General features: G+C 45.3%; 1 protein-coding gene and 1 long non-coding RNA gene across 2 annotated transcripts; one reads left to right on the forward strand and one right to left on the reverse strand.

Moving 5' to 3' along the window:
- The first annotated feature begins 8405 nt into the window (after positions 1–8405).
- On the forward strand, positions 8406–11002 carry LOC109734406 (group 2 truncated hemoglobin 3-2). Its single transcript, XM_020293612.3, has 4 exons — positions 8406–8714; positions 8821–8951; positions 10398–10542; positions 10640–11002. Exons 1-4 carry the CDS (start codon positions 8572–8574, stop codon positions 10734–10736), a joined length of 516 nt encoding a protein of 171 aa, XP_020149201.1. The 5' UTR covers positions 8406–8571; the 3' UTR covers positions 10737–11002.
- A 601-nt stretch (positions 11003–11603) lies between these two features.
- On the reverse strand, positions 11604–12388 carry LOC120967863 (uncharacterized). The gene is made up of 2 exons (XR_012189273.1): positions 12171–12388; positions 11604–11998 (listed from the first exon to the last, which is right to left on the reverse strand). It is a non-coding gene; the product is annotated as an uncharacterized lncRNA (long non-coding RNA).
- Positions 12389–12718: the final 330 nt, after the last annotated feature.

A 12718-nucleotide genomic window follows, 5' to 3' on the forward strand; every position in this document is an offset into this window, starting at 1 on the left:
GAGAGTGTGGCTCCGTTTCCTATTGTTCGCACTCATTTGCATGAGCGATGGGTCATTCCCGCTCACATGGCTGATAACTATGTTCCCAAGGAATCTTCCTCTTCTGCTCATCCGCGCCGCACTGCTGCTAGCATCCCTCGTTCTGCTCCCTCCGGATCTGCCCCCTTTGGTCGCATTGCTCGCTTTCTGGGGAAGGCCCATTCTACCTTGATGAAGGCTGTTACTTTTAACTGCTCCCAAAATCACAATGTTGTCACGCGCCTTATCACCTCCAAGAATGCTCTGAAGGCTCGTCTGAGAGATTCTGGAGTGTTCGATGTGAGTGATGATGACCGTTTTCCTGATGAGCCCCCTTCTGACTTTGGCTTTCCCTCGGGTCCTGAGTGATCTGATTTCTTTGACGAGGCCGGTGGCAGTGGTGCTCATGATGATGATGATGAGGCAGGGTTCTTATGATGATGATGTTGTTATGGTTGCTCCTCTTGGCCCCTTTTTTGGGTACTTGATGCCAAGGGGGAGTAGCACTTCCTTTTAGTACTGTGTAATATGGTGATATTAGTTTGTCAGTTTGTATCGTACCATGAACTATGTTATGTATCATGCCATGTACCCTGTTCACTATGCTTTATGATCTATGATATGAGTGAGGTACTTATTATGGTACTCCCTCCATTTTTATATACAAGGCCACTATCAAAAATACATTTTGTAGCTATATAAGGCCACTAACGCTAACCGAGGCAAAATTGATGGGTTTGCCTCGTACTAGCAATCGAGGACATTAATATCTCTTGCATGCATGTGGTGTGAGAAGGTTGATTTGCATGGACAACATTAATTAACCAATGAGGAGTGAGTGGGTTGGCTTGTCTAGTGTTGAAAAGAGAACTACATATTAATTAACACATCAAACGTGGAGAAAAGCTAGCTTGCAACATTGGATTAAGTAGGCATTAATTTTTACCTTGGTACCTGTAATATGGGTTTGTGACCTTGTATAAAAAATGGAGGGAGTATTATGGGTTCTTGTGTTCTTTGAATGTTTGGCTGAGTTTTGGTTTGGGTGCTTCGGTATAAATCTGAGGGGGAGCTCCTCGCATTTTTTTTACTATGCACATGGTTAGGGGGAGCTCCACAACAACTCCTTCGATATTCAAAGTTTTATTATAATTGAGAAGTGCATGTATGTTGTCATCAACTACCAAAAAGGGGGAGACTGAAAGTGCAATCATGCCCTCAATCATATTTTGATGTTGATGACAACATGCATATATGGGACTAATCATGTTTATCAAGTATATCTCAAGATTATGTCTCAAAGGCCGTGTGTGGATCATGACTAGGGACAAATGCACACTGCTCAAGATTGGAGATACAAGACATTAGCCTTGGCCTTGTTTACCTTTTGTTCTTGAGTATAGGGATCCCGCACTATTAAGAGGGGATCGTTGGATCTAGTGAAAGATTTGCTCAAACCCACCAACTCCAGCTTTTCTCCGGATGTCCGGTACTCTATGGACGTCCGATCCCTCTCCGCTGTCCGGACGTCCGGCTCTCTACGGTCGTCCAGTGATTCTCTTACAAAACAATATTTACGGATTTCCGAGCCCCTCCGGACGTCCGGCACGTCTCGGACGTCCGGTGTTTCTTCCACAGAACAATATTTATGGATTTCCGGGCCACTCCGGACGTCCGGTCTCCAGACGATCGGCACGCCTCGGACGTCCGGTTGCTGTGTGCTGGTTCGTGGCTTAAGAATTCCTAGCGGCCGAACGACCGATGGCTGTCGAACGTCCGGACTCATTTGTGCCACCGGAGGACCGGTCCCGTCCGGACGTCCGACCTCTCCAGTACACTTAAGTGGCTCAAACGGTTACTTTTTGCACACCCACTATATATAGCCTTCTCCCTCTCACGGGAGAAGGTTGACCATTCACTTTGAGCTTGCCAAGAACACTTTTCACTCTCTCTCTCTCTCTCAATCCTCTACACCAAATCCTAGATCCCCAAGTGATTTGGGAACATTTGAGAGAAGTTCTCCAATCAAGTGATAGATCCACTCCTTCCCCTTCTTTGCACCCAAGGAATTCGTGATTTGAGCAAGTCTTGAGCTTTTCCCCATCGTTCTTGTTACTCTTGGAGGTTGGAAACTCCTAGGCGGTAGGAGTCTTTCGGAGAGGAATCGACCTTTGTGATTACCCCCGGAAAAGTTTGTGAGGGTTTGGAGACCACCCCAAGGTCTACCACTAGTGGTTGAGAAACGCCTCCGTGGTGTTGTCTCAAAGGGAGAATAGGGTGAGCCTTCGTGGCGTTGGTGTGCCTTCGTGGTAACATCCACCTCTCTAACGGTGACGTAGCTTCCCTCCAAGGAAGTGAACATCGGCATACATCCTCGTCTCCGGAGTTGTGGTTATTCCTAACCCTAACTCCCTACTTGTGGTTACTTGTCTCTTAGCACTTACTTTTATCATATTGTGCTTGCCTACTTACATACTTGCTTAGCACTTAGTACTACACTTGCAATTGTTAGGCTCACCTTCACATTCCGCATTATTGCCTAAAATTGCTAAGTCATAATTAAAATTTATAATTGTACCTATTCAGCCCCCCTCTAGGTCCATCTCGATCCTTTCACCGGGCACGGCGCCACGATGCCGGTACCCGCTGCAAAAACTTCCATGCGGACGTGCCGAGAATCCAGGCCGCCCGGCCCCCATTTATTTCCGCGGCCATTTACCTTCATCTCTCGTACCCCACGACACAATAATTAAGCACACCCACGACGACACATACAGAGAGGATAGCCAGTGGCTCTAATGTCGCTCATGTGGCTCCAATGACACTCCACGTGGCTGACAATGACAACGCATGGCAGTTCAGCTCGTCTCACGTAGTGGATACCCACGTGAGGGGGAAGGACCTCACGGTGGTGTACATTAACGAGCCGGTCACGGTGGAGAGCTCCATCCAAAACTATGGAGCAGTTGCTTGCTGAGGACAAGTGCCATGTGGTCGGCTTCGACCTCGAGTTCACCGGTGGCCGTGCCGGGCGTGATCAGAAGGTTGTCGTCGCCCAGTTGTGCGTGCACCATCACGTCCTAGTCTACCACCACTTCCTGGCCACAAGGCCTTGCGAGCATTTTGCCAGGTTTATCAATAGCCGCGACTACAGTTTCGCTACGGTTGACATCATCAACGATCTAAAAGCGTTCAAGATTTCGAGCTTGGCCTGCCAGAACCTTATCGACATCCGTCGCCACTATAGGGTCCGGGGTAGCATGAAGAACAAGCAGAACTCCCTGGTTGACCTCGCCTCGGCCATCATCGACCCCTACTACAAGAACATGAAGGCTAAGTGCAACAAGGACAAGATCGCCTGACACAGCGCCTGGGAGCAGAGGCTGGATGAAGAACACATCGAGTACATGGCCAAGGACGCGTACACAAGCTACGAGATGTACGGACGGATCGTTGACATGAGGAAGTGCCTTCGTCCTGCCCCAAACGAGGGATCGAGCCACTGAGCAGTGGCGACAGTGTCACAAGAAGTAGATGATTAGATGATCGTTTCTCCTAGTTTAGAATGCATGTAATTATTTATTGAGGTGTGCGCGAATGTTTTGCATAATCACTTATGTAATTGGATGTTTATTGTGGTTATATATGTTGTTCATCTGGAGATAGAGCAAATCACATCGCACACGGAGTAAACTAGGGAACCCGTTGTTGGGGAACGTAGTAATTTCAAAAATTTCCTACGCACGCAAGATCATGGTGATGCATAGCAACGAGAGGGGAGAGTGTTGTCCACGTACCCTCGTAGACCGACAGCGGAAGCGTTATCACAACGCGGTTGATGTAGTCGTACGTCTTCACGATCCGACCGATCAAGTACCGAACGCACGGCACCTCCGAAGTTCTACACACGTTCAGCTCGATGACATCCCTCGAACTCCGATCCAGCCGAGTGTTGAGGGAGAGTTTCGTCAGCACGACGGCGTGGTGACGATGATGATGTTCCACTGACGCAGGGCTTCGCCTAAGCTCCGCGACGGTATTATCGAGGTGTAATCTAGTGGAGGGGGGCACCGCACACAGCTAAAATATCGTATATCAAAGTGTGTCCATGGGGTGCCCCCTGCCCCGTATATAAAGGAGCAAGGGAGGAGGAGGCCGGCCCTAGGAGGGGGGCGCACCAAGTGTGGAGTCCTACTAGGACTCCCTAGTCCTAGTAGGATTCCACCTCCCATATGGAATAAGAAAAGAGGAAGGGAAAAAGAGAAGGAAGGAAGGGGGCGCCCCCTTCCCTAGTCCAATTCGGACCAGACCAAGGGGAGGGGTGCGGCCACCCTTGAGGTCCTTTTCCTTCTTTCCCGTATGGCCCAATAAGGCCCAATTCGTATTCCCGTAACTCTCCGGTACTCCGAAAAATACCCGAATCACTCGGAACCTTTCCGAAGTCCGAATATAGTCGTCCAATATATCGATCTTTACGTCTCGACCATTTCGAGACTCCTCGTCATGTCCCCGATCTCATCCGGGACTCCGAACTCCTTCGGTACATCAACATACATAAACTCATAATAAAACTGTCATCGTAACTTTAAGCGTGCGGACCCTTTGGGTTCGAGAACTATGTAGACATGACCGAGACACCTCTCCGGTCAATAACCAATAGCGGGACCTGGATGCCCATATTGGCTCCCACATATTCACGAAGATCTTTATCGGTCAGACCGCATAACAACATACGTTATTCCCTTTGTCATCGGTATGTTACTTGCCCGAGATTCGATCGTCGGTATCTCGATACCTAGTTCAATCTCGTTACCGGCAAGTCTCTTTACTCGTTCCGTAATACATCATCCCGCAACTAACTCATTAGTCACAATGCTTGCAAGGCTTATAGTGATGTGCATTACCGAGTGGGCCCAGAGATACCTCTCCGACAATCGGAGTGACAAATCCTAATCTCGAAATACGCCAACCCAACAAGTACCTTTGGAGACACCTGTAGAGCACTTTTATAATCACCCAGTTACGTTGTGACGTTTGGTAGCACACAAAGTGTTCCTCCGGTAAACGGGAGTTGCATAATCTCATAGTCATAGGAACATGTATAAGTCATGAAGAAAGCAATAGCAACATACTAAACGATCGGGTGCTAAGCTAACGTAATGGGTCATGTCAATCACGTCATTCTCCTAATGAGGTGATCCCGTTAATCAAATGACAACTCATGTCTATGGCTAGGAAACATAACCATCTTTGATTAACGAGCTAGTCAAGTAGAGGCATACTAGTGACACTCTGTTTGTCTATGTATTCACACATGTATTATGTTTCCGGTTAATACAATTCTAGCATGAATAACAAACATTTATCATGATATAAGGAAATATATAATACTTTATTATTGCCTCTAGGGCATATTTCCTTCACCCGTCGGTGATGATTTCATCAATCACTGACAATTGTATACCAGCAAGCATTTGCCCATAACACACACGGTTTATTAGCAGCAATTGTCTGTGTTATTATCAGTCTTCGCACACATGTCTTATTACGGATCTGTTTGCCGCGTATCACACACATCCTATTAAGTTGAACCGTTTCTGTTGTCTTGGTTCATCGCAAACAGTTCATCCGAGTGAACTGTATGCCATATATCGCACACACCTTGATTTGGCTGGCCGTTTCTATTGTGTTGCCTAATCACAAACAGTTCATTCGAGTGAATTGTATGTTGTATATCGTAGACACCTTTATCTGCCTGACCATTTCTGTTGTTATCCTCATCACAAACAGTTCATTCGAGTGAAGTGTATGTCGCGCATCGCACACGCAACTATAATATGAATCGTGTTTGATGTCTCTGCCATCGCAAACAGTTTGTCTCATTTTTAACGGTTTTCTTACACCACCGTTTGCGATTAATGCATCACATACAGTTTCGTCAAAGGGTCTCTGATTGTACTGTCGCGTTAGGACCATCCTGCAGTAGTATTGTTTCAATAATCGATACAACCGGATGTCGTCGCATTTACACCTCTTGGGCCGCAGCAGCCACAATTTTCCCGCCGAGAGCGGTTGTATCACTCATCCAAGTGGTTGGATCGCTCCAGTGTTTTTCTGCAGTATAATGGTTAGATTCGTGGGGGCCTATTTAAGGGTGTCTTCTTCCCCAATGGTCCCAATTGATCTGAGTAAGTCCCCCCCACCATTATTGACCTCTTGAAGCTTGCTTTCTATCTATTCCTCCCATGATTCTTGCTTCTATTCAAGGGAAAAGAGAGAGGAGATCTAGATCTACAGTTGCACAAATCCATCTCGCCTCTAAGTGAGGAGAACTCTTTGGATCTAGACCTTGTAGTTCTTTGGTGTTCTCCTCTTGTGTTCTTCCTCTTATATTCCTCCATAACATTAGTTGTTATGGTGGAATTTATTAGATAAGGACTTGCGAACTCTTGTGCTCTTGCCATTGCATTTGGTGCATACGTTTGAGTTCTACATGAGGATTCGTGAAAGTGGAAGTGGAAGTTGAGAAACCTATCACTCTTGGGTGCTTGGTACCCTAGAGCTTGTTTGTGTTGGGTGCTTGGGCGCCCTAGATGGTTGGTGTTGTTCCGAAGCTAAATCATTGTGGTGTAAATCTTCGGGCAAGCTTCGGAGCATCCAATTAAGTTGTTGAGATTGCCCTAGGCAATTTGTACGGGTTCGGTGACCGCCCTCAATGGTCTTCAATTTGTACGGGTTCAATGACTCCTTCAAGGGTCCTTTAGTGGAGTCGCGACACCTTGCATTGTGCGAGGGCATGAGGAGAATATGGTTAGCCATTGTCATGCTTGGGAAGCATTTTTGCTTCCACACCGCTCTAAGGAAGATTAACATCTGCAAGGGTGTGAACTTCGGTATACATCATCATCTTCGCGTGACTGGGTTATCTCGTACCCAAGCCCTTTACTTATGCACTTTGTGATAGACTTCGTGCTTCAAGTTATATATCTTGCTATCACATAGTTGTTTGTTTAGCATAAGTTATGGGTGCACATAGTCGAGCCTAATTTATTTAGGTTTTGTGCTTGGTAAATTAAACACTATTTTATTCCGCATTTATTCAAGCCTAAACCGTAATTATTTTTAAACTACCTATTCACACCCCTCTAGGCGGCATCCACATCCTTTGACGGAGGAACCAAGGTACAATTTTTTAGATGGAACTAAAAGGTGCAAATCTTTCGGACCAAGAAAAAAAAAAGCTCATGGAAACATTAAAGAGCCGTTGCAACATTTGGATATTCCATGAACGATCTTACCGATTAGAGAATATCTAAGAAAGCTAAATCTTAAAATGATGGAAGTGGTAACAGAAGAGGTTGTCTAATTACTTGATGCCGGTTTATCTTTCATGTAGCTGAAAGCAAGTGGGTGAACCCAGTTTATTGTATTCAACCTAGAGCAGCCTCATCTGGGTGAGCGCGGAACTAGGCCGGCCTAGCAGTCGGAGGCCACAACCTCGTTTGGTTTATGTTTTTTTTTTCACTTTTTTGTTTTTTGCTTTGCTTATTTTACTTTTGTTTATACTTCCAAATATTATATATTAAAAAAATGTTAAACGTGTATGAGAAATAGTGGTTGTGTATTAAAAATGGTTAAAAGTGTATAAAAATGTTGATCATGTGTTGAGCAATTTTTAATGGCAATAAACATTTTTCACACGTAATGTATATTTTTCGTATACATCAGGAACATTTGTATGTTTAACATTTTAAAATATAGTTTTTTCAAAAAATATATATCTTTTGATGTCTATTTTTATTTAATGTATGTTGTACATTTTCCGTATGCATCAGAAACATTTTTTATACACCGGTAACATTTTAAAAATATATGATCAATATTTTTCATATAAAAATAAAAACAAAGAAAACCAAAGGAAAAAAATGCCACAGAAAACCACTACAGAATGAATAAAAAACAGTAAAAATGTACACCCTCCGTCCGCGAATAAGTGTACTTCTAGCTTTTTTCCTATGTCAAAGTTTTAAAAGGAAAAGTACTAGCATTTATGACACTAAATTAGTATCACTAGATCTATTCTAAAATGTACTTTCATAATATACCAATTTGATGTCATATATGTTATTACTCTTTTGTATATAGTTGGTCAAAATTTTAAAACTTTAACTTAAGACAAAAGTTAAAAGTACGCTTATTGGCGAACGGAGGGAGTAGAAACAAGCAACACAGACCAGCAGCGTGCAAACCGCGGGCTCCTCCGACTATTCCGTGGGTAGCAGTATTCGCGATTCGCAAGTAACCACGAACGACATGGGTGCCTCAGAATGTCGACATGGACGAGTACCCTTGGCCCACACGCCCCCCGACCGCGCGTGCTCGCCACCCGATTGGCCGGCGGGTATAAATGGTGGTGCGCCTGAGCCGCACGCCGCCGCGCATCGCCTTCCCAAACAGCCGACCAGTCAACTGAACGGCAGCCCATCAAGCGTCCCAGCCTGTCACTGAGGGGCGCCGCCGCCGGGCCTGGGCGTCCCGGGAACTGCAGGAACGATGCAGTCGCTGCAGGACAAGGCGTCGGAGTGGAGCGGCGTGGCGGCCGCCGACGCCTTCGCCATCGACGAGGTCAACGTCTTCGAGGCGCTCGGCGGCACCCCGCAGCCCTTCGTCGACCTCTCCACCAACTTCTACACCAGGTCCGCCCCGATCTGCTCCCCCCGCCTCCTCTGATCTGGGTTTCATTCCCCCCCTTCTCTGATTTTGTCGTCTGACTTCCTGGCCGTGGTTGGATCGATGGAACAGGGTTTATGAGGACGAGGAGCAGTGGTTCCGGGAGATATTCTCGGGGTCCAGGAAGGAGGACGCGATCCAGAACCAGTACGAGTTCTTGGTGCAGCGGATGGGCGGCCCGCCGCTATTCTCCCAGAGGAGAGGTAACTTGATTGACCCGGCGTCTCTGTACCTTGATTGAATTGGCGCTCTTCTCCGATTGGTTCCTTGTAGCCCCGAAATGTCCATGTTTCCACTGCCCAATTGCCATTGAAGCTGGTGCTTATGTTGAAATTGATGTTTTGAGTCGAAATGCTTACTTGTTGCCTAATAGATTCCGGGTGTGGAAATGAAACGATCAGTATTTGAAAACTGAAATTGACTTAGAAGTTCACTCTTAAACCTAAACTTTTAGGAAAAGCAAGCAGTTTGTAGATGTTTCAAAGCAGTTTGTAGAATTGTGGAACTCGGCTCCTGTTTAATTACATTTCACATCATCCTTCTGCAGAACCATTAAACTTTCCTTGATAGCAACAGCATACTATCATTGTCTCTATTGGATTATTCCTTTTCTTTTCACCCTAGTTATCAGGCAGCACTGTTGGGTGCTTAATGCCTGAGACTACATAGAGATGATTTACAGCTCTGCTCCTCTGTAAGTTAATTGCTTACTGAATTAATCGTTTATCAGATCTGACTGGATTAAAATTACACTTGGTTATGTCAGGAGACTAGTTTTCTTTTACTAAAATGGATTGGAATTACACAGATGGACTATATTAGTGCCAAAGGATGCTAGTATGATTCCTACAGGGAATTACATTTGATCAAATCATGAAAGCAATAAAAAAGATATTGGGAGCTAGGATTAGAGTCTGACAGCGGAACTACGTAGCAATTACAACACTCCATCCGAATTGGAGACCAAGGTCCCTAAACCAGTGGCGCCTTCCTGAACTCAGAGATGAGCTTTCTTTTCAGTGATAGTCAAAAGGCTTTGAACTGAATTTCTCTAACGTTGAAAGGTTCTCCTAGTTTACTCCTGAAATTCCCAAATCACCAAATCGATCATCTGGGTTTATCCGTGGAATACTTTTTCATATCTGAATCTAGCACCAACACTTTCTTAATTAATGTTATAAGTTGCATACTTACAGTTCTCAATCAAGGCATGTGTTGTCTAGTACTAAACTAGCCTACAAAAACGTCTTACATTTTGAGATGGAGGTAGTACTTTTGTAGTGAGTACCTTTTTTTTAACACAGTGTAGTGAGTAGCTAGAAGGCCTAATAGGTTCCATTTCGTACATCTAGGTGATGTAAGCAAAATTGTTTGAAAAATCAAATGTTTGTCCTATTGTTATATGCCCACTTATTTTGCCCTTTTATTTGTTGAACCATTTTGCGTGTGGTAAAGCATAAAGGCTATGCTACTCATTGTCACTAGGTGTTACACATTCTATACTTTTTTCATAATCTTTTCATTCTTGTAATTATGGAAATTAATAGCAACATGAACCCTGCTTGACGTCACCAAGCACTTGCAATTCATATTTTTGGGATCTTAATTACTTGCTGACCCAACACTATCACTCTGTCTGCTTCTCGTAGGACATCCTGCCTTGATAGGACGACATCGGCCATTTCCAGTTACCCACCAAGCTGCGGAGCGATGGCTACACCACATGCAGCAAGCTTTGGAGACTACAGAAAGCATAAACCCAGATACAAAAACCAAAATGATGATTTTTTTCAGGTATGTGTTATGAGTGAACTAGTGAAATCTGCATCAAGCATTCAGCAGCATATCAACCTAGAGGCTTAAGATATTGTCATTTGTTATCTTGTTCCAGGCACACTGCATATTTCCTTGTCGCCGGTAATGAGATGACAAGGCAAACCCAAAGTGTACCTCCCTGCAAACATGCAACGAGCAAACCAGCTGAGTAGCCGCTCAAGTCTATCCAGTTGAATAATGATTTCAGCTTCCGTGATTCCTATACGATTCCCATGTGCAACGGGATCAAGGTTGTTTATGCATTATAGGAAACAACACGCATGATGTTGTAGAGGGGGAGTGACCCAATCAGAGAGCATCTCAAAATTGGTAAATTTGCGTTCTTGATCGTACTCCTCTTCTCTCTTGATTTGAGCTTGAGGGCACAAGTTCTCTGCTCCTGCTAAGGGGAGCACTGCTATGGTGTATTGGTGCTCAACTGCTCTTGCTATTCTATCCAGTGCCTCTGATCCAAAATAAGTGTTTTGGTTTTAGTTCAAATTTGAATTAAAACGACGACACTTATTTTGGATCAGAGGGAGTATCAATTAATGGTTAATTAGTAGGTTTCTAAAATAAAATTTAGGTTGATCTTTTAGAATAAGCTGGGGAGAGGGCAGCTTATTTCCACAGCTAGCTATAAGCCCTAAAAGAACTGGCCCTAAGCAATGCAAGTTCAACCCAGCTTGTTAATTTTCCTTGAAAGAGAAACTCACCTTGTTGTGCTTATTAAACAGTAACTTCAACTGCGATTTCTGATGGCTTCTTCTCTCGAGTTTTAGAGAAGTAAACCTGTATCTGTATGTTTTGTGGTGTTGAGAGAATTTGCCGTCCAGTTTATTCCACACAATAAATTATTTGGACAATGGATTTGGGGAAGGGAACGTGGCATGGAATGAAGGGACGTGGTACAAGCACAAGGAAGGGTACTTGGATCGAGTGGGCCACCTACAGTTGCAGGCATGTGCTACCTTGTTGCCTAGAGTAAAATAGCACGAGGCAGCCTTGTAAACTGAAATCCAGATTGCAAAACATAACACTTGCACTTACACTATCCATCTTTATTACTAGGAGTAGTTCTGAACCGAACTTTCAGGTTCACATACCCATTAACATGGGGGCCAGACTTGCTGTGTTTTTCGGAGTACAAGACGGAAGTTATTCGTATGATCGGATATTACTACACTTAGGCTTAGTATAAGGTTGTTGCAGCAGCTTGTACTGCTATGCTGGAGGAAGGCATGCATCATGGTCGTCCGATCCCTCCATTGTACGGCGGAGGGCATGCATCATGGTCGTCCGATCCCTCCATTGTACGGCGGAGGTGCCCCGCGGCCGGGCCGCGGACGGTGGGGGTATGGCTGCGGACGGTAGGGTCCACCGCCGGGTGCGCACTGTCCGTGGCACACGGGATGGTTAGGGTCCAGAGGACGAACTGGAAGGAAAACACAAGCATCCATGATTATTCAGTTGTAGTAGTGGTAACTTGTCTGCTTCAGAATGTTTATAGAATACTCTGAAACACAAGCATCCACTACTAGAGTGAGTATATTTCAAGGAGGAGATGACGACGAAGAGGATGAAATGAACAGTTTGGAGGCGCTAACCGCGGATGCCGCCGACTGCATGGCAGACGGAGCTGCTCATGATCACCGCGGAGACGACGAACAGCGCGATCTGGAGGAGCGCCATCAAACGGGCAGCTCCGGCGAAGGACGCCATCGTAACGTGGCTTGGCTTACTGGTGTTGTGAGCGGTGACTAGCTAGTTCGGTGCTTCGAGCTGTGTTTGCGGAAGCTGCTCGCCCAAGGGCTCGTATTTATAGATGTCGACCCCTATGGCAAAGAGAAAGATCGCCTTGGCCCAAGCATTTTCGACCTCGAGAATTCAATCTTTGGCAGCTGCTAGTGCGCTGGTGTGTTTTTTCCGTTGGAAAATGATCACACTGTTTTGGTGCGCACACGTACATGACTGCTCAAATTTCTCCGGTTAGTCAAGGCTGGTGAGTGGTGAGTGGTGACAACTTGGCCGTGCACGACCGGCAGAAAGAAACGACTCAACTCGGCGACTCTCGGGTCGTCTTGCCACGAAGGAAAAGCGATACTAAGATGCGTTTGGTTACCTGCTGCTGTTAGAGTAAAACGAGATTGAATGA

Source organism: Aegilops tauschii, chromosome 7 (assembly GCF_002575655.3).
Source record: "Aegilops tauschii subsp. strangulata cultivar AL8/78 chromosome 7, Aet v6.0, whole genome shotgun sequence".
Lineage (NCBI taxonomy): Eukaryota > Viridiplantae > Streptophyta > Magnoliopsida > Poales > Poaceae > Aegilops > Aegilops tauschii.

Bases quoted from the DNA above. Each gene is read 5' to 3' on its own strand.
- LOC109734406 (XM_020293612.3), top strand. From the start codon at position 8,572: ATGCAGTCGCTGCAGGACAAGGCGTCGGAGTGGAGCGGCGTGGCGGCC. The intron at 8,715-8,820 runs GTCCGCCCCGAT...TCGATGGAACAG, and splicing joins TCCACCAACTTCTACACCAG to GGTTTATGAGGACGAGGAGC. The intron at 10,543-10,639 runs GTATGTGTTATG...ATCTTGTTCCAG, and splicing joins AAAATGATGATTTTTTTCAG to GCACACTGCATATTTCCTTG.